The sequence below is a fragment of the Neopelma chrysocephalum genome, unplaced genomic scaffold, assembly GCF_003984885.1.
Source record: "Neopelma chrysocephalum unplaced genomic scaffold, ASM398488v2 Primary Assembly neopelma1_75, whole genome shotgun sequence".
Lineage (NCBI taxonomy): Eukaryota > Metazoa > Chordata > Aves > Passeriformes > Pipridae > Neopelma > Neopelma chrysocephalum.
This window is the reverse complement of record NW_020897736.1, coordinates 6,552,228-6,574,577: the sequence shown is the minus strand read 5'-3', so window position 1 is coordinate 6,574,577 and position 22,350 is coordinate 6,552,228. Positions and strand designations below refer to the sequence as shown.

General features: G+C 42.3%; 1 protein-coding gene across 1 annotated transcript in view; it reads left to right on the top strand.

The window, feature by feature from the left end:
- Nucleotides 1–9,850: 9,850 nt before the first annotated feature.
- The window catches only part of ABHD17C (abhydrolase domain containing 17C), a 28,944-nt gene continuing 16,444 nt past the window's right edge, over nt 9,851–22,350 (top strand). Inside the window, exon 1 of the mRNA XM_027688384.1 lies at nt 9,851–10,888. Coding sequence (XP_027544185.1) covers nt 10,356–10,888 — 533 coding nt within the window. The 5' untranslated portion in view covers nt 9,851–10,355. The remainder of the gene's footprint in view (nt 10,889–22,350) is intronic.

Sequence of the window (22,350 nt, the reverse complement as noted above, 5' to 3'; positions counted from 1 at the left end):
CAGACTCCTGCAGTCAAAGTGATTAGCAGCACATCTCTTTAAACACTCCCTTCAGACAAAGGTATGAGGAATGACTGGGCTAGCTTGCTTTAGTTCTGTATTGCCAGTGTTCACATGAGTAGAGTCTGATAATCATATATAAAACAGTGTGAGATTTTGGAAGACTGGGGGCAAATTTGTGGAAAGATTTATATACTTCAGAAAAAAACCCGATCTTTTGAGTAAGTACATATGCCCTGAAGTACCTCATATATAACAATGGATGTTGCATCACAGGTTCAGCAAAAGGGAAAATAGTTGTTTTTCCATAAGATGGTAAGTAGTTTTTATAAAGTTGTTGGGTTTTTTTTTTCTGGTTCCATGTGTCAAAAAGAAGATAAACGTTTCTTCTCTAGAGAAATGTGAGAACCTTGCTCCTGCCAGTCACTTCTTGATGCTCAGGAGCAGAAGGCTGGCTCATGGGGTATGGGTTGGGGTAAGGCTGGTACTTTGCCCTGCAGCACTGCACTTGCCCAGCCATGGCAGCATAAGGGCCTTCCAGGGAGACCCTCCCAGTCATCCTCGATGGCCAACAGCCGTGGCAGCACATGTCATCTATAGACAAGAAGGAGTCTGAAAATAAGAATATTAAGTGTTTCCTAAAAAGGCCAGGCTGACCTGAGCACAGCCCTGTACTCAGCACTGGTTTGTTTGCAACTCTGCAGGTGTTGAGTGTGTTGATTGTATTAGAAGTGGATAACTGCCACCTGATAAGGACAACTGTGATGTTCTGTGTGTTGGTGGGAATAACCAATTGCAAAGAGACGGGGTAAAGAGCTAACAGAGCAAGCAGGAGTTGGCTGAAAAGGTATGGGGGGGTTAGAGTGGACTCCAGGCTCGCTGGGAGCCAGTAGTCCTATGTAGCTCTTAATTAAAAAGGAAAAAAAAAAGAAAAGATGAAAAAAGGCAAACATCATGCTGGGATAGATCAGTGAAAGTGCAGTCTCTAAGCTGTGAGCTTATCCTACTATTCTACTCACCATGAGTAAGGCCACAGCTGGGGTACGTCATCCAGCCTGGAGCTTTGCTCTTGAGGACGGTTGTGGGTCACCTTGAGAGAGATGAAGAACAGGAATTACTCAGAAACAGAAGTTGCAAAGAAAAGTTGAAGCTACTGGAATAATCTGAAGAAATGATAGAATAGAGGTAATGATAAATATGTAAATAAATGTTATAAAGAGGAAAAGAAATGATTCTTAATGTTGATTGTACATAGAGTAGTGGTGGGCTTAAATTGTAGTAATCCATAGCTTGGAAATCAAGCAAAAATATTGCCAGTGGGAAGAATGGAAACATAATGGAATGGCTTGACTGAGGTTGCCTCACTAAATGTATTTAAGAACAGGATAAAATGTTAGTTAGGCATGGCATGGGTTTGCCTCCCAGCAGGACTATGAGACCTCCTAAAAGATTACTCAGAACTACTTTTTGTGCTTCTGTGCTTGGATGTAATTATATTGCTTTTTTAGACATTAGAGATCAAATGTAGAAGACTTTTCTAGGAAACTTCCCCTAGACTATGAACATCAGGGTCTGACCTTTTGGAAACCACAATGACTAAAAGGCAATGTGGAGGGATTGAGTGTGCCAGCAAAACAACTCTGAGACCGCACAGAGGACTCTCAGCTCACTGCCTTCTCTTTTCTCAGAATTTGTCCTTGAGCTAAAAGGTGCAACATTTGGTTTTAAGTAATGGTAACAGTTATAGGGAATCGGTGAGGAATGAAGTCAGAAATGTGTCATTTCTGCTGCCTCCTACTGCTCTTCTCACAGAGAGGAGCATCTCTGCTCATCTGCCTCTACAGTTACTTCTTTCACTGGTCCCACGTGCCCAATCCACTCAGCCAGTGCTGCATGTGGGGTATACACAGATTTATCTCACCAGTTTTGGTAGCTTCATCTCTTCCCTGTGCCAGGGATATCTGTTCACTCAAAGTTTGCCCTATTTGCTTTCAGAACATCAGGGTGGAGAATTCCAGATAAGTATTGCAAAAATGAAGATGAGGCTTGGGACAGGCAGCAGTTCTTGATGTCTTGCTGTTGTTGCCATAGGAAGCAAAAAGAGTGTCACCAGCACCTTGTGACAGGTAAAGTCACCCCCAATGGCACCACCAAAGTGGAAATATATTCCACAGTTTAGTTCTCTGCTTCTTCATGCACTGATAAAAGCAGAACAACTAGCTTTATCCAGGCTTTCTAGGGAGAATAGGGGAGATAAGAGCTTAAATAGAAGGAAGGGAGGAGTAGGTGATGCTTGAGAGTTGGGCTGCCTGGTTTCCAGCCTCAAATGCATGTTCCAGGTGAAAACATGAGACCTGCTTTTCAAATTTACTTCTCTGTCAGGGAATCCAGGGATAGTCTCAGATTAATGGCATTTTTGGGTTTGTATGATTTGAGAAAAACAAGTTTGAGTGATGCTGAGAAGCAAAAACATAGATCTCCATGGTTATAAAAACAAATCACCTTTGGCCATTCTGTGCTTGTGTTTTTTAAAAATTAAATTCAAGCTGATTATCATAGGGTTATTCCAGGTGAAGAATATGGTTCAGAGTTTGGATGTGAAGATTGACAGACAGTTGGAAGGGTCCACATGTTTCAATAAAGCATTGCTGATTTCTGACAGACAGTAGAATGCAGAAGACTAAATGTGTTTTTCTATTTTAATTACATGACCAGTACTCATGAATGGGAGCCTGAGCTCCATCTCCACTGACCTTGAAAATGCCCTGGAGGTTTATGATGAAATGAAGCGTATGTCTTCTGATGATTTCTGGAAAATGAGGAAACACAAACAACACTTGTTTTAGTTTTGATTTTTTTTCAGGGAGCAGTGTGATACACCATCAGAGCTCCCACATTATGGCAGGAGAATTTGGAATTTTTCCACTTTAGTTCCTATAACATTCATGGGATATGGCAGTTCTATGCAGATACTCAGGTCAGGATTTCATATATGACAGCCTCATCCCTGAATATCTGCACCAATGTAAACCACATGACCAGTAATTCCGGCCCTTGCTGATAAATCAGATCATTTATTGTAGTGAATGAAATGTATGTCTATGCCTCGGTCACATTCATGTAGACATACACAAGCTGTCTTTTAATTGATAGCTTGATTATTGGTCTGTCCACAGTGACACAGAGCTCTGCCTTGTCCAGACTTTGGTAGCAGTGCCTCAGTACTCAGTTTCACACCTGAATGAAAATAAGGGTCCTAAAGAGTCTTTGCAATGCACTTGTTACACCCACACTGAATGGAGGGGTGGGAGTGGAGTGTGGATGTGGATCAGCTGCCTTCTGAAGGTCACCACGGCTGTCGGGAGCCCAGCTGGAAGCCAGGACTCCCAGTGAACCTCCTGCATGTATCAGCAAACTAAAAATTCTCACTGGGGAATAGGTGGAAAAGTAATGGACAGGGACAAATGTGCAAAGAGAAATACATCTATGTGAATGTAATCGGTGGGAACTAATTTGTCTTTCACCCCAAATATTAGGTTACTGCAAGGTAGGTAGATAAAGCAGGTTTGATGTGGTTTCCTACAATTAGTATTCATTCTTTTCTCCTGCTCTGGGTTTTCTATTGTCTTTCTCTTTTTTTCCTCTCTCATGAAATGTCTTCATATCCATGTCTTACTATTTTTCACACTTCTTTTCCCTAAGGCTTTCACTATGCAGATTTACAACCCCTTTCATTTCCCAGGATGCTGCTTACATTCACAGGATGAAAATCAGCCTTTTCTTGCCAGGTTATGTGGCCATCCTCCCTGCCACTCCTGAATGACTCCAGACTGCTATTCCCTTAAGAATAAAACTAGATTGGGATTTATTAAACCCTTAGCCCCCTGTTTGAATGATATATGGCCTCAGGCAGTAGGCACTAAGGTGAATGCACACTGCTTCTTTGTAAAGGCACAGTAAACCACGTTACAGAGTGCAGTGCCCCAGGCATTCCTAAACTATCTTGTCCTGTGTCAGCAAGATGCCTTAAAGAACTCTCTATAGAGCTTTCATTGCTCCATTCTCCCTCTGCTCCCACCCTGTGCATTTCAATACAGTACGGAAAGGATTTCATCCTTAATTGAAATTCCTTTCATCAGCCTAGATATAGCCTGAACAAAGATACTGACATGAAAAAGCAGTCAAGAACATATCTTTAAAATGTCAATTTGCCAGTGACAGGCATAAAATGCAGTCACTGCAAATCAAGACTCTAAACCCTCATTGTATATCACATAGCTGCCACTTCCCTCCCCCCCACTATCCCTCCCATAAGTTTTGATGTTTGTACATCTTTGTTTTCCTTTCCACATTCTTCTCATTCTGTATTCACAGCAAATCTGAGGATAGCTGGGTCTTGATTAAAGCCCTGCAAACCTTAGAGAAAGCTGTTTTAAACCCTGAATAGTGTCATTTGTCTTAGGCTCATACTTCAGAAGCAATTGATCATTCCAGCTCCATTGGTTTTCTATTTTTCCTCCTTTTATTCGTTTTGGTAAAATAATTGATGCACTTTTGTCCATATAGACCCATATGTTTAGTGCTACATGGGTTTACATGGCAGGAAATGGCTACGATCTTGCTCGGCTGCAGAAAGAGAAATAAGTAATGAAAGTTCTTTCCACTGGCACAATGTAGGGAAGGATACACCCAACAGAAAAAACACGAGTATGGGCCATCTACTGAAGGTTATATTTAGCTTGCTTACCCTGGGTAATTAATTTAGGTGTTATATCTTCAAGTCTTGACTATACAGAGACCAGGTCCTGGAGAAAAGCAGACTCAGGAGCGACCTTATTGTTCTCTGCAACTACTTGAAAGAAGGTTGTTGGCAGGTGGGGGTCGGCCTCTTCTCTCAGGCAACAAGCAATAGGACAAGAGAAAACGGCCTCAAGTTGTGCCAGGGCAGGTTCAGATTGGATATTAGGAAACCTAATTTCTTCACTGAAAGAGTTGTGAAGCACTGGAACAGGCTGCCCAGGGAAGTGGTTGAGTTACCATGCCTGGAGGTATTTAGAAGACATGTAGATGTGGGATTTAGGGATATGGTTAGAGATGAACTTGGCAGTGCTGGGTTAATGGTTGGACTCTGTGATATTAAGGATCTTTTCCAACCTGAAGTACTCTTTGATTCTCTGATCTTCTCTTAAGCACCAGAGGATTATATGTCTCCAGTAAGTTCTTGATGCCACAATCTGTTGCTGTGCATTCTTTTCCAGACACACCACTTCCCACTACATCTGGTTCTCTTGTGTTGGGGAGGGTCTTCTTCCCTCCCCAAAGCAAATTAATTTTTCTCTTTCAAATTCTTCCTTCAAGCACATTTTGCTCAGAAACTGCAAAGAACTTGACAATGACATGGCTGATGAGAACAGAGCCAAGTATGCTCATTAATAGTGCTTCATTATTTCCCCTGCACCTGAGTTTGGTAGATTCCAGTGAGATCTCTTGCCTTGTGCTTCAGCTGGTGGAGACATTGCCTGTCAGTGTTGCTACTGCTTTAACATTTTATAAAATAGGCCTGGGATACACAGTTACTAACTTACATCAGTAATAAGAAATAATAGTTGCACTTTTCATGCACTGTTTATCCAGGAAATGAGCAAAAATGCTTTGAGGAACTTCCTAGTCTGAGTTTGGCATCTGTAACCAGTCCTGCCATCAGATGATGGTTGCAGGTGTGCAGGTATTAGATGTGGACTGTTTATCCAGCTGTAACAGTCACACAGTTGGCCAGCGGCAGCAGGAAGTCAGACATGGTTAATGTTTAACATATATAATCTTCACAGAGCTGCTGCCAGGTGTCTTCTTTGGCTTCAGTCTTACTGTCTTCTCATCTATTCTTTTGTCTATCTGGTGTTCAGGAAAAGGAAGTGGAGTGCAAAGTTCTCTACCCTTGCAACAGGCATGGTGAGGCCACAGGACACGGAAATAACCAAGACATAACCAACCACTGTGTGCTCCATTTGTTATATTTGCCTTTTTGGTAGCTATTTGAAGATCTTCCCTGCTCACCTGAAGCATCTTTCTAGGTCCATCAACAGTTAACTAAAGGCTAGTTAACTAAAGGATAGTAAAAACATTATGGATAACCTGCTTTCCTGTAGGATACATCCCTTCTCTAAGCGGGCTGGACATTTTGTTTATTATCAAATGCTTGCATATTCTTCTCTTACAGACCATATATTAACATTTAGTGAAGAAGCAGGGTACTTCATGGAGGCTTAGTGTCATATTAGCTACAAGGCAGAGCAGTAGGGATGTCTTTATTTACAGGTCATTAAAAAGATGAGTTCTGTGGTAACAGAACAAGCAGAAAAACTTGTTTTTCTTGAGCATTTTCACAGTATTTGGTCAAGTGAAAACTATGCAAATGCCTGCTGGCTGCAAAAGGAAAAGGAGAAGCAAGAGCAGAGGGAAGTAAGGAGTTAGGGGAAAAGACATTTGAGATGAGAGGGACTGCTGGATTGAAGTAGTGGTATCAGGGCAACACACAGAGGAAAAATCCCAAACAGCCATTCTTCAAGTAGCAATTTCAAATGTTGAGCAGAGAAATATTGGCACATTCCCTATCTGTTGTCCTTCTGTGCCCACCATAGCTGAGTACCTGGACATAATGATGTCAGAAGATTTGCACATCCTGGAAACATCCTCATTCCAGGGAAAGAGTGAGATCTTTATCAAAAGAGGAAGCTGAAGGAAGGAGGAAGCATGCTATGAGGAACCAAAGCTCTCTGTGGTGGTGGATGTAGCTAGCATGGTTGTTTGGTGGGCTACTGGAATTAGGACAGCTCTGAGACTTGTCTGAAATGTCAGGAGAGCAAACCAAGCTCTGGGCAGCACCAGGGACAGGGGGCATGTGAGAGATACGTTGGTCTGTGTCCAACTTTCCACAGCCACCCCTCCAGCCCTGCAAGCTGCAATACAACCGTGGGTCCTGGAAGGAGAGCGATGTAGCTGCCACTGAACAGCACACAAATGGGTAGATAAAAATTCTCTTAATTTTCACTCTCTTAAGCACTTGTGCATTACAGGCTTCTTTTGAAAACTCAGGATACAAGATACACACTAAATGCTAATTTTGAGTCCTGATTGCATTATTTTCTTAAGCTACAACTTTCCTGAGCATCAAACTTGTGGACACTGTTTTCATCTTGCCATGATGGCAGCAATTTGGGAACTCCTTTTTCTTACTTCTCCATCCTTCTCATCCAGCATGATATCCATTTCAGCCACTTCCTCTTGCTCCTTTCTTCATTTTGCTCTCCAAGACTTTGACAAATGTTATCTTTCTTGAGGAGGCACCCACTGTGCAGCAATTATTTTACTGTACGAGTGATGGACTGAGATTAATGTAAACCATAGAGAGTGCATGATGTGAACAATGAAGAAATAACTTTAATAACTAATGAGAACTAATGAGGTTTGCACAGCCTTGTTCACTCAAGGAGCAAATTCATAACACTTCCCCTTTGATTCAAAGAGGACACTTTAATCTCACTACTACAAACATGAGCTAAGGAAGGATCAGGGTGGAGCATGGGAAACATTGTCCTTTTAATTGTCTATTCTTTGGAGTAGCAATCTACTTATGATATAACAGCTTCTGCTGGCTCTGGGCGAGTCATACACCCTTTGAAAGGGTTCTGAGAAATGTTAGTTTCAGTTGGTGCTACATGCCCAAATTCCAGCTCTTATCTTGGTTTCAGTGTGTGTGCAGTGAAAGGGACGCATAGCGGCAGTACTAGACAGGTTCTTCTCAGATCTCATCAGCCAAATCACTTCTCAGGGTATATTGAGGGTTTTCTCAGGGTTGTATCAGTCTTCCCGCAGATTATTTATGGTGCCTCTTGTAACAGCTTAGGTGGAGCTCGAGGGCATTTGTGATACCCAAGGAATTTCACAGGGTTCCTCATTTATCTATTCTGTGTTTTCTTTATCCAGATTTTTCTGTCGCATTCTGTGGAGTAGGAGTCCCTTTCCTCATTTCATAAGGTGTTTGAACAGCCTGTACGTGGGGTGTGTTGGCTGTCTCTGCCACCTGAAGGCACCCAGTGTCAGTAGGTGGGACGTGTTTCATTACCCTGCCTGATCTCTCACCCTCTCACCCTCCCAGCAGGACATGCCTGGAACACGTGTAATTAACTGGGTATTCTCTGTCCTCTAGAGAACAGTCTGTCCATGCCAGAGGCCACACATTCAAGCTGGTTGGAGATACACATTTCTCCCTTTCATTTTCTCCCTTAACAGTCAGTGTAGACACAATTACTGCTGGCTGAATTTAGCATTTCTAAAATTCCCATTGTTAGCAAAACTAAAGATTGATGTGGATGGGGGCTGGTCTCATTTTTGATGTTCCAAAGGCAAAGGAATATCACACATGACCAACCCTTTTGTAGGTTTTGAACAGACTTTTCCTACAGTTGGCAAATACTAGCACTGCAAGAGAAGTTCATCTCAGGCTTGTCACTAATGAAATGACCTCAGTTCTTGATTTTTTGAAACTTTGTTCCTCGTAGGTAGCAAGTTGGGTAATGGACACATATTAGGAGAGCACCATGAATGCCATGCTTCAAGTCAGGGCACTGCTTGGGTGTACATGAATTTCACAGTAAGAGGAGCTGTACAGGTGTAATCTTCCCCGTATTTTCACTTGGGCTACTTTAAATGTTGGGTTGTTTTTTTTTCATCAAGCACAGAGTGCTCGATAATTAATTTAAGGCTACTGTTATAAGCTATGTTACCAACAGAATGTGACACATAAATGTGTCATTTGCCCACAATCTTTTGCGTTCTGCCCTTAGCATTGGTGAATGCAGACACAATACCATGACCACTGATCCATGGGGTCTGCCATATGTCCAAAGTGATTAGCTAATTTATTCAATGAATTATTTGGGATACGGGTTATTACCCTGATTTTCTAAAGAAATGAGGCTTCTGCCATTGCACCACTTTCAGTTTTCCGTGGTACCTCTTGAAACCACTGGCCAGTTTCACCCAAATCTAACACATCCTTTACAGCTTTTGAGCCTGGGACCCAGGGAGCGGAGCCCTGGGCACTGCGGAGGGGCAGCTCCACTGGCATTTCTGCACCACATGGACAATTCTCTACGAGCGCTGCTCAAGGCCCTGGGGTTCCCCCTCACACGGGGCACACCTTGGCCCGCTCTGAGGGCCGACACTGCCTCAGGTGTGACCGCTCAGGGTGACCCGAGCTGGCGGCCGGGGAGCAGCACCCGGGACTCCTCAGGGTGCGGGAGCTCCGGAGCGGCCCCGGCGCCTCCCCTCAGAACCCCCTCGGGCGGCGCGAAATGGCCCCGGCGCCTCCCGCCCCTCGCCCCCGGCCCCGCCGCGCACGCGCGAGGGTGGGCGGCCGGCGGAGAAAGGGGGGGGGGTCCCTTAAAGGGCCCGACGGCTCCTCCCGCGTCCCGGCCGGCGCTGCGGGACCCGCCGCCCGCACCTCCCGCACCTCCCGGCGCCCCGCCCAGGGGGCGGCACTGCGGGCACGGCCGGGCGCTGCCCCGCGCCCGCCCCGGCACCTGCGGCGGCGCCGCTCCGCGCCCGTAACCCGGAAGCGCTGCGGCGGCGCGGAGGGGGAGCCGGGACATGGCCGCTGCCCGCTCCTGCCTGCGCGCCGCAGCCGGCATGGCCCTGCCCGCCGCCGCGCGCGGCTGAGCCTCCGCCTCGCCTTCGCCTTCCCTCCGACCCTCCGCATCTTCCTCAGCCTCCTTCTCCTCCTCCTCCCTGCCGGGGCCGGGCCGGGGGCGGTGGCGCTGCGGGGGCCCCTCGCTGCCGTGCGGGGCGTCCCGGGGGCCGGGGCGGAGCGGGCGGAGCCGCGCGGTGTGCGGGGGGTGCGGGAAGGTGCTTCCCGGGTTCCTGCATGTTCCCTGCGGGGGGCCGGCCCCGGTGCTGGAGCGCCGCGCTGAGCCGTGGGGTCGGAGCATTCATTTTGTAAATGTGTACGTGTGGCTCATGTTCCGTGAGGGGGGTCTAGAGAGTTGCGTTTGCTGTAGCGTTAGTTGCGGGGGGCTTTAGGGGCTGCTTGTAACCCATCTGTGTTTCGTGAGGTTGGTTGTGGTTTGGTTTTTTTTTTTTTTTGTTTGTATAAGCAGTTTTGAGGCTTTGAAGAGCTGCACTGCTGCTGCCGGACTGTAGTTCCTCCAAGGTTGCCATTGTTTGCGTTCTGGGAGGGCAGCCGGTGTCCTCGCAGGGAAGGCGGCAGGTTTGCGTTTGGAGGAGGGCTCTGGGGCCGGTTCCGTGTGCGTGTGACTTCTTTTCCAGGATAGGTTTAGCCCTCCTCCGCGGCGTCTCTGATGCCAGAACAAGGCCCCAGAATGAACGGTTTCTCTCTGGGCGAGCTGTGCTGGCTGTTCTGCTGCCCGCCGTGCCCCAGCCGCATCGCTGCCAAGCTGGCCTTCCTGCCCCCGGAGCCCACCTACACCGTGCTGCAGCCCGAGCAGCAGCAGGAGGCCGGGGCGGCGGCCGGGGCGGGCACCCCCACGGGCTCGGGCACCTGCAGTCTGCACCTGAGCGAGCGGGCGGACTGGCAGTATTCCCAGCGGGAACTGGATGCCGTGGAAGTGTTCTTCTCCCGCACGGCCCGGGATAACAGGCTGGGCTGCATGTTCGTGCGCTGTGCCCCCACCGGCCGGTACACGCTGCTCTTCTCGCACGGCAATGCTGTGGACCTGGGCCAGATGTGCAGCTTCTACATCGGCCTTGGCTCCCGCATCAACTGCAACGTCTTCTCCTATGACTACTCCGGCTACGGGGTGAGCACCGGCAAACCCTCCGAGAAAAACCTGTATGCAGACATTGATGCAGCCTGGCAGGCCCTCAGGACAAGGTAAATGGGTGTTGGGGACGAGGTATTTCTGTATCTCCCTTTAATCCTAATAAGTCTGGTGTCTGCACAGTTGACCTGCTGAGAGGAGGGGAAGGGTTTGTAGGTGGTTTGAGTTACTTTGATGGCCTCACCACATGTTCCATCCTCACCACAGTTACAATGCGATTTACTGGATGGCTTCATTTGCTAAAATGATGGACAAACCTTCATCCTTGGATGTTTTCTAGATTTAGGGAATTACTCATCTGTATTATGTGTTAGCCATTGCTTCACCATGGAAGATCTCCATCTGGAGTAGGACATATTGCACTGGTTGCAGTTTAAACTTGCAGACTGCCCAAACCCTTTTGTTCTAGACTTGCCCACCACTGTCCAAGGTTAGAGGTAACCCAGGTGAGCCAAAGCTCTGACTGAATTTGGCGGTAGCCTGGGCTAGTGCTTACCAAGAAACTGCTGGTGTTCTGTGATGTGTTTGGTGTTTCAGGTGCCACACAGATGTCTTTCTCTTTTGGCAACCAAACAGCTGTTATCCAATGGGTAGGGTGGCTGGGTGGAAGGAAAAAGTGTTGACAGTTGGAAGTGGAGCTGGGGATTCTGCCAGGAGATGTCAAAGTATGCAGGGTCCAAAGGGATAGGGCAGCAGCGAGAAGGCCCTGGCAAGGCAGCCTGGCCAGTGGAAATAGTGAGCCCTTGGCTTCTAGAAAATCCTGAGTAGAGCTGCTGCCTCTGGCTCTGAGCTACAACTGATTGCCCTCTCTGGGCCTCCTGCTTCTTCTGTCCACAGAAACCATGAGCTCCTTTTGCTGTTGCATAAGTGGTTCTTAAAGTATGACCTCGCAGAACATGTCCTGAGAGAGAGAGCTTTAAAAAGCTTAAATTGTTGCAGTAGGCCAAGAGAAAAGAACGATGAACTTTTTCAGTGCTTGGCTCTGGCGTTGCGTGGACGAACTTGGCTTGCGTGAAATGCGTATTTAATGTCTATCTTAGGGATACGTGCCAGCTTCAGAAATAGTGACAGGAGTTGTTACTAATTTAGATAATTGGCTTTGCAGGAATCCGGGGATTGGTTAGTCGTGGAGTCCAAGCACCTTTTGACGTTGCTCTGCCCAAGTCAGGCTAAGAGCAGGGCGGAGAAAGGTGTAGGGGGAAGTTACCCTTTTATAGCATGTGTTCTGCCTGTTTGGTGAGCAAACCAGATTCTGGGCTCATTTTCCATGACTTTCAAATTTATTTTTTTTCCTTGAGTATAAATAATATGGTTTTACGTAAAGAAGTAATTTTGATATGATGTATGCAGGATAAGTTACTAAATGCCACTGCTACACATATGGATGATATAAATAAGGTTTAAGGGCGGAAAAGTGCTGTGTCTAAGTCAAAACTGGTTAATGTTTGTCCTTCGGTTGCTGTGCTGTCTCTCTGTTTCACTTGATGTTTAGTTGATGATATTTTTTTATTTAACCTTCTACACCTCTGAAAAAGTGCTTTCACATCTGCCTGGAAGTGCTTCTTCTTTGCTGACTGGCATTTAGTATGTGTTTAAGTTCTACATAGATCCAGAAACAAGGGTTCCTTCCCTGGAGTCCATCAAGAAGCTTCACCCAGTAGGTGAAGCCAACACACACACAGCTTGTTAGGAGAGGATCTGGCCTCTATGAAAGTGTGACTGGACAAGTTTACAGTTTTATATTAGTGTCATTTCTGTGGTTTATACAAGGTCTAGGCTCTGCTCTCCTCCTTAAATTGAGGGGTTGAAATTTGCCAACTTTTACTTTGTGATGTTTGTTAATCCCACATTTTAGTGCTACCTTGAGAGTACTGTTAGAGTAGTTATGTTATCGCTGGTTAGATTTTTAGGAGCCAAAACGCCATTGGAATTGGCTGCTCAGGGAAATGGTGGCATCACCACCCCTGGAAGTGTTCAAAAGGCGTGTGGATGTGGCACTTGAGGATATGGTTTAGTGCTGAACATGGTGGTGCTGGGTTAATGGTTGGACTGGATGATTGTAGTGGTCTTTTCCAACCTTAACAATTCTATGATTACGGTATTTTAGGTGCCTAGTAAATAAATTGGTTACTGTAAAATGTAAGTTTAAATAGAAAGTTAATTGATTCTCTTAACAGATGACTGTCTTCATAACTGGTATGAGCTGAAACCTTAGTCTTTCTGCTGATGAATTCTCAAAGGAGTAGTGTGAACTTTTTAGGACTGATCATTTCTTAGTCCTTTTAATAAGTCCAAGTGGCTCACAATTAAGTGAAATGTTCTGCAGTAAAAATACAAGTCTGCCTGTTGGGGTAAAATGTCATGTTATACCATTCCTGCAGCAGCAGTTTGTTGGTAGCTCCAGGAGTTTGTGTGTGCTTTCATTCTTGATGCAAATTCCTAACGTTTGGCCTCTAGTCATATGGTAGTGAACTGTAATGTGAAGTTAAAAGTGAAGTCTTAAAATAGAGGTTCACTGTGCCATCAAAAGCATTTAGTCATCTGTGCTAAGTTCCGTGGGAAGCTGTTGCTCTTCTGAATCCACCAGACGTTCCACCTGGCAGCAGAAAGGAATCATTAAAATGTTGGAAGTCTGACTCTTTTTTTTTTTCCTTTTAAATTGTGCCTCTGAAGTACCACTGATACTTAGCAACTATTAATTTATCAGTGTATTTTGAAAGTTGCCTCGAGTAAGGTGGCAATTAACCCTACACTTGGAGAAGGCAGATTGCTGTCAAATTTTAGAAATGATGGTGAGCTGACTGGGGTTTGCCAACATGGCTGCACATTTTGACTGGATTTTTTCAAGGTGTTGAAATGAGGATCTTTCTGTCACATACACATTTAGGAATCAAACCTTACATACTAAATGACTTTAAAACTATCTTGAAAACAGTGGATGAAAAAATAAAATCAAGTTTTTTTGTTCAGTCTCAATTATCAGCCTGTCTTTGCAAAATCAGTCTCAACTGTTCTCCATTTTTTCAGTCTTTGTAAAGGAAACTTATTTGCCTTAATTTAACAGAATTTAGTATCTCTCCTTATGAATAAAGTATACTCTCAAATGATAATTTTACTAATTATTCATTCTGAATGTGAACTACCAGCCCAGTAGAGATGTTGACATACAATTTCATTCCCTTTAAATGGGGTTTTATAGATTTTTCTTCAGAGGTCGTAAGTGTACCATTGGTTGTTCTCATTCTGATATCAAGTATTAATCAGTAATTAATTTGGGCTTTGATATATATTTTTTTCCACTTGATTAACAAATTTCCATCTAGTATCTCAGTGTTACTCAAAAAGAGTTTTCTGTCTTATTGCTACAGATGACATTTTTTGAAGTGTTTTATTTTAGGCAGGTTGGTTTATTTCTGTTCTGTTTGTTTCAAAACCAGAACCAGAATGAGGAGAAGGTTTATTGGACTCTGTCTTCTCTCGTGTTCCATGTGGTTTTAAGTTCCTGCTTTTCATTCAGATGTGACTCTTATCCTGATATCTGGTTGTGTTAGTGTAACATCTGCACAGAATGACTTGATTGTCCTCGTCCTCCCCCCTTTCCTGAATACCCCATGGGAAGGTTGAACTTTCTAACACTTTTACATTAAGACAATGTACAGTCCTTAAAAACAGGATACACACGTAGGGCTTGGGTACAGTGCTTAAGCACAAAACCAGCACTGCTTTGTTGACTGCATACTATTTATATTCAAATCAATTTGTATGTTCCCTAAAAATTTGGAGAAGATTGGTGAAATCTTTTAAAATCCCAGTCAAATGAAAGAAGGCACTGCTGCCCCACTCCCTGTGCTTCTGGAGTAAAGTATCAAAGAGGAGAACCTGTTAGTCCATCTTTTGTATCCTGAAAGGAGGGAAAGAAAATGTAATTAATAAATAGCTTAGAAGAGCAGTTTTTGTTGCATTTAACAAAATACAGCTTCATGTGTTTTTCATGGTGCACAATATAAACTAGTATTTTTTTAAGCTTTTGATAAGTGATGGATGTTATTGTAATGTTTGAATACTTCCTTCTCAAAACGTGCACATCTGAATTTGTCTTTCAGTCCATAGGAGAGTGTTGATTTGCTTCCATTTTTCCTTATCCTTCTTGGTAAATACAGCATGAATTGTGAAATGGTTAGGAAATTCCAAGGGCTTTTGATCACTGGGTAGCAGATAGTTTAGAAAGCTTAAATAGTTTTTTTTTAAACTATTTTCCCAAATTTAGTGTTATAAAAAAATTCACACCGAACCTTTTGTTATAGAGGGATTTTATTATTTGTGTTGCAGATTATCAGCAGATTATTGCTGTTTCCTTTGCAGGAGTTGGTGGAGAAGTCTTACTGTATTCATTTGAGCAAAATCAGGAAATACACTTAATTGGATTAGACTAGAGTAATAACTAATCTTCTGAGGTTGTGTCAGTTTAGTTTGTCTCCATGCTGATGTGATGAAGTGGTTACAGCTTTCCAGGTGAATAATGGCTTCAGTGTTTGTTTTTTTTTTACCTTGATGAATCAAAATAGTTAATTTCTAGTTTAATTTTCTTTGCCACAGAATCTTCTTTCACTAGCACTGTATTTCTGTGCATGATCTAATCTGAGTTCTTTAGATTGAATACTTAAAGGTTTTGATAAAAGGTTACCAATTAAATTCCTGACATGACCAAAGGCAGTGCTTGGCAGAGTCACGATAAATAGTCCTGGAGTAATAGAGTTCCCTTTGTTCATGGAGCATCATCTGGTACGTTTTTCTGTCACTGACTTAATTAGGATATTTCCCACCACCAGTTTTTCGGTAATGTTGTTACAGTGTCTCCAAAGGATTGTTCAAAGATACTGTTCTCTAAAACTTAACTTATTCTACCTGCTATGGTAAAAATTTAAAGAAAAACTGCACATAATTTTATTCAAAAATTGAAGCACACAGAATCCTCTCCTCTTGTCTATGCAATGAGCAGAGATTAATTCAGATGATGAGCGTCCCAGGGACAAATACCAACAACTGTTTAAAACAGGTGCTCTGATGTTCAAAGTTATTCAAAATGTTTACTGAGCTTTGGTGTTATGTTACCTCTTCACTGAAGTAGAAGCAGTTTTGTTAAATATTTCCCTATTTCTGTCAGGACTGCAAGATCAAAGCTCGTTTAAAAAGAAGAAAAAAAAGAAGGAAATTTTTCACTATCAAGAACATTTTGCAACTGGTGTTATTTGGGAAGAAAAATGAGCTGCCAAGGAGCCTTTGGCTAACAGTACATGTTATCCTGAGTGTAGATAGTCCTGAAATTCAACTGCCTGAACTGGAGATGTTGGTTTACCCTGATGTACAAGGGTTGTAGGACCTGGTTCTCAACACAATCAGAGCATTAAACATAAGGATTTCGAGAGGAACGTGTTGTTAAATCCTGCATGCTGAAGTAACTGAAGGTTTCTATCTGCTCTTTAGCACTAAATTGCATGAAGTGCAGGAGAAGGCTTTGCCTTTCTCACTGGGTGGAGAAGTGTCACCTTTTGAGAATGAGCTGATGGTTGCTATGCTGTGGCTGTTTGACCTGTGCATGTTGCTGGTAGCTGTTAGATTTGTTCAGACTGGTCTTGACAGTGTGAGCTGGACTGTGTAAACCTCAGTGGCTTTGCTCTGAAGCCAGGATCGGTCTCCAGTCCATCACAACCTCAAAACCAAAAAATCCCTCCAAAATTCAACCTTTACCCTACGTTACTCTGCTACCTTGGAGTGTTTCTAAGTGCTGGGCTAAACTTACACTAGTTTATTACTTGTGAGCATAAGTAAAAAGAACAAAAAGAAAAAAATTAGCAATGCTATCCAGGATTGTAGATATCTGTGGGTGTAGATAGATGGAGACCATTTCAAGCTATGAAAGTGGGTTAACTGCCTTTGTGGGGAAAACTGACACTTATTCAACAAATGAATATTTCTGTTTCCATATTGAATGAAGAAAATGGGTTCTCTTCAGTTTTCTGGGGATTTTTTTGGCCCTGTGATGTTTCCTCATGTGGAGATAGACTAGTAGAAGGGATAGTGCCAAGCAGTTAGCTGTTTGGAGTCTAACTGGAACATAGGTCTGAATTTCCAATTTCCTTTTAATATGATGTTCCTGGTGGAGAGGCCAATGTGATGATAGTAACTTTTAAACTGTGTCTCAAAACTGCTTTTAAGCAAAATATTGAGAAATTAGTTCTGCAGTTGCATTCTCTGTTGGCTGTAAGGCCAACAGTCTCAAAATTATGCAGCACTAGTAAAGGAAATGAGCAAATAACATAGCCTTTTTTTTCTTAAAGCTAATAATAAATACAATGAATAACTAACACTCTTTTCTGCCCTCCCTCACAAATATAAATCAATTACAAGGCTGCATTGGAAGCAGTTGAAATGAGTCATAAAATAAGGTACAAATGTGTTGTACCTAACATGGTTGTGCACATACAGGCTTGCTTTTGTCAACTAGCCCCTGAAAAGGTCAGAAATGCTTCCCTGTAGATTAGGAGACAGCTTCAGTTGCCACTGAACTTGAGAGAAATTGAAGGCACTTACCTGTGGGCAAGATGAGGGTTCCTTGTGTTTTCTGGAATCTGGGAAAAGTGCATCTTTTTACAATTTTTGAATGCTAGTGACTCTTCAGTGTCTGAAGTTAATTAAGAGTTCTTTTTTGTGTAACTCTACAAAATTGGGTTTGTACGGGCTGAAATCCAAACCAAACCAACCCACAGGCAACCTTCTTGTGTCTCTAGGAGTCAGTTTGTAGTGGATAATTGAGGTTGCTGGAGACAAATACTGGTGAATTGAATAAGCAGTGACCCATTTGCTGCTGCTTCATCTTGACTGCCCTGCCTTCCAGTTTGTAGGTGAATGACTTATATTGGTCTTGCATGCTCAGCCTGACATCTGATGATGAAGCTGAATTTCATTCCTGACTCCAACTGAGTGTTTTGTTAGCGTTGTTTTTTTCAGTGTGTCAGGTTTTGGGACCAGTGGGAAGTGTGTGATTGTAAACCCAGGAAATGCTGTATGAACACAGAGGAATAAAGATGCTTTTAATTGAAGGCTAAGAATGTAGAATGGGATGGATGAATGGTGCATAGTGTCAGCTTAAGGCCTGAGGAACATCTTTGCATTCTTTATTCCAAAGGCTAATTTGAGAAAAATGGGTTATTGTTGCTTGCACACTAAGCTCTGCTGCCCACAAGCAATCACAGAAAGGTGCAGGCGTAGGCCAGTTGTACAATGACAGCACTATATTGGCATTATCTGTATACATATCTTTATATTTTTTTAACCACTCCGTTAACTTTACAGAACAAAGCTTCTCCTGTTGGCATGAAACATTGTGGTTGGATTTTCTGACTATGAGACCAGATAATACAAAGGCACAAAATTGGGCTAAACAGCAGGATCTGGCTCAGTGCCCACCCACCTTCCCACCCTTGGTTTCATGTCTCCTGATGAGCACATGCATGTCTTTGGGAAAATCCCTACAATCATTAAATAAATCTGTAACCTCTCAACTTTCAAAAAGGGGAATTCCATGTGGGTTCACAAATGAAAAATGATGTTGATGTGAAAGATGAGGTTTTAAGTTAGTACACTTGCCTCAAAGTCTAGAGGGAAAAATTTAAATTAGAGGTAATCTCAAAGTATTGCCTCTGGTTTTTATTTTGTATTGCAAATTTGTTAGAAAAACTTAATGTATGCTTTCCTGACAGTAATATTATTTATTGGTACAATCTCTTGAAACTCTAGGTGAAAATGTCATTTTTAACTGTTGATTTGGAATTGATTGTTGGATTAGACAGTTTGGGCTATACTTTTAGGAAGATTTGTGTTGCTGTGCCTGATTAAAAAATTCTGCTTACATATAGAAATATTACTTTGAGAACTTTGACTCATGAGAGCCTTATTTAACAGCCAAGGCATGCAGCTGAAATGAGCTGCATAGCTCAGTGTCTGGTAAACAACCCTTCTCAAGGCATGCAGTGCCAGTTAGTAGCTCAAAGATATTCTTTCTTTATTATCATTATTACTATTTTCCAGGATGCTGCCACAATTCTTAAGATCCCTGTATGTTTGACCAGTGAAATTTAACTTTTTGTAATGACATGGCCATTTCTTTTTGTGTGCAGCAAATGAACAACTGGAGTAATGGATAATGGGATCCAAAAAATCTGAAAGTTCTGAGACCAACTTCCAACACATTTCTCAGGAAACCACCCTTTAAATAGTATGACTTGAAATGTTTCTCCTTTAATAAGGTTGTTTAGAATGGGTTTTGCTCAGATTATGGGATCTTTCTGAACTTTCCTCCTCCCTGTGAACTTTTAGTTAGCTTTGCTTTGACTCTCCTCATAGAACTAGAAAAATGGTGTTTCTGTATCAGCAAAGAAGTGAAACCAGCTGTATGGTTTTTTTCCAGTGTGCAGATAAACTGAGATAAGGTTCAGATTATTTTATCATTATTCCATGAATCTTAATTGCTCTTTATAATAAATTAAACAAGACATGTTGTCTTAACTATTGCACTACACAATAAATTGCAAGCCTCAATAATATACAAAATAAAAGATAAGCCAACAGTAATAATGAGTGGACTTCTGCTGAGCATTTTGCATCCAAAATGTTGTATGGAATCATCTATACTTTAGGGGAAATTTTGAGAAGTGAACTTGCTGCCTTAAGCATTGGATCAGTTTGTTTGTGCAAAACTTAATCCTTGTCCCAGCTCTGTATAGTCTTCCCCAACATCTGTTGAATTTATTTAAGTGAGATGCTGGCTGTATGACAACCTGGGGAAAGTGGCATCTTTCAAGGAAATGGTCTTGTTTTTGAAGCATGTTCTCCAGGGCAAATTTACAAAGGTCTTCTCCAACATGCTATTTGTTCTTTATATTAATTTCTCACAAAAACCTGTGTATGTTTGTGTCTTTTTAGTGCCTTTTTTTTTTTATGAAGTAGTTAATTTTGTGTGATATTAATTTTGGAGGTGTTGCCTGGGCAGTTTTTACCTTGAGGTAGCTGATCAAGAGCCAGTCAATCTCCTCCTTCCCCGAAAACTGAAATGTACCTCAGCTTGCATGTTACACATTTTCTACATAGTATTTTTTTATTGCTCCCTACTGCAAAAAGCTTGTCTTTTCCTGGTAAAGCATGGGGTTTAATGTGTGTTAATATTATGGAAAATGTTCGTGTTTCAGTTTGAGTATGAGCGTCTTATCAAGTTTAACAAACTGTACAAGTACCAGAGTGGTAGGAAGAGGTGGGGTAGTGTTTCAACTATTTTTGTGCATTCTGGTTTATGCACATGTAACCTTTGCCTCAGACTGGTTAATAAGTACACCAGGAGTTAGAATGCATTGCAGGCAGCACTTTCTGATGCAAGAAAAGCACCCTGTCAGGAGTCAGTTTGGTAGTGTAAGGTATTAAGTGGGGTTTCAACCTTAAGCCTGACCAATATCCCTGAAAGGTTTCAAGTTTTGCTGTATCTCTGCCAGGGTCCAACCTTCTGTTTCTCTGATAAACCCTCTGCCCTCTCCCCTGAACTCGTGCTAATTATTCATGTAATGTGATGTTCACTTCTAAAGCCCACTGTGCATAAACCCAGTACAATTAGTCCTTTATCCTGTCTTTGAAATTTGTACTAAAAATCAATCTGATAATGCAGAAACAACTGTCTGTAAAGGAATACAGGCACAAAGTTGTCTTTTAGAAAAGGAAGTGGTTCTGATTTGTATCTGCATTAACCAAGAACGAAGATGACAGAATCTACTTGAATATAATTTGGATCTGAATTATTGATAGATCTTGAACGATATGACAATCTTGAAAGATAAGGTTGTCATAATTCCTCCATGTTCGTGCAGTTTTGTAGAGAGGGTTGTAAAGTCTCTTTGATTTATTGAGTTCTTTTCTACCCTGAGACCAAGGAAGTTGGTGCCAAGTATCCCACCCTTCCAAATTGGATGTCCTTCTGTCAAAGCTCATCTTAAGACTTATAGATCATTTTGTGTAGAGCATTAAACAGACAGTATTGATAAAAATAAGATCTGGCACCTTCCAATTATTTCAGGAAATTACTCTTTCCATCCAAAAATCCACTTTAATATTCATAGTAAGGAGCATAAAACCCAAGGATGTTTCTTACCTGGATGTAGTAGCAGGAGAAACTGCACTAAAAATTATTCTTCTCTTTGGTTGGGCTTTCACAGCAATTTTCTATTTTTCTTTTTTATTATGTTGATTTGTGTGTTAATTGGAAATAAAGGTACAAATGTTAGTTTAAACTTAGCTCATTTAATTACTGGAATTTTGAGGGGAAGAGGAGGATTTAACAGGAATCATTTGTCATCCTTTACTCTGTTTTTCTTCCTTCCACTACGGCCAGTACTTCTGGGCCATAGCCTAATGTGAATTATGTTCTTTCATGCTCTTCACTCTAGAACTGACCAGATTTCATCTTTAAATACTTTTTAAAATTCTCTTTAAAAATTTCTATTTTGCCTCTGTCTTAAAAGCTTTATGATATTAGGAGAAAGAGAAACACTATGTTCATTTGTAAAATGTAACGATGTGCAGGGATAAATAGGAAAAATGTGTGTTGGGGGAGAAAACAGCAGTAGCTTATAACTAAAAGTGCCCATGTTGTGAAATGGTGAACTGCAGAAAACCTACCTGGCCAAATGCCAATTTGGATAGTAATGTAGACATTAATATACTTCTTTTCCAAGCACTGTGCTGTTATCTGTTATTTCAAAAATAGAAACTCAGACAGTACAAGACTTCCTTATGCTGTGCTGGTTTATTGGGAGGCAGTTAAGTGCCGGTGAGGCATGGACTGGAATTGTTAACATTTTTTCCTGCATAACCAGTTGTTCTGTGGTGATACTGCAATCAAGTAGGCAGCCTGTGTGCTTTACAAGGACTGCATCATAAATAGAGGCAAATAGGGTAGTGATTAACATCAGGAAGCTGCTTTTCATTTTTATTTTTTTAAATTTCTGAGATGCATCCACAGGTCAGTTTCTACCTTTAGCATCAGCTGAAATAATGACCTTAAGTGATTGCATTAACAGTTGTCCTTGATCCACTGCTAGGTACTTCTGCTTCTTGTGGAGTAGCTGATAATTGTTAAACATCCTTTTTTTAGGCGAAAAAGTTGACTAACATGAAATCTTTCACCAAAAGACTGCAAAAGCAATTGGCCCTGTTAACTGGGTATGTTGGCAGAAAACACAGTATGCAAATGTGCTGTTTAACCATCGTTAAAACCTCTTGATTTGCACAATCTGAGCAAAATGTCTTTTACTCTGTGAACACTCAGATGATCCCAGATAAGGCAGCTGGATAAGCTGAATAAGTATATATGACCTGGTTTCAAGATTGAATTTTCTGATGTGATTTTAGGAAAGTTATGGAAAAAGTTAGTACCTTCCTGAACATACAGAAGTACTGTTCCATTTTTTAGAAT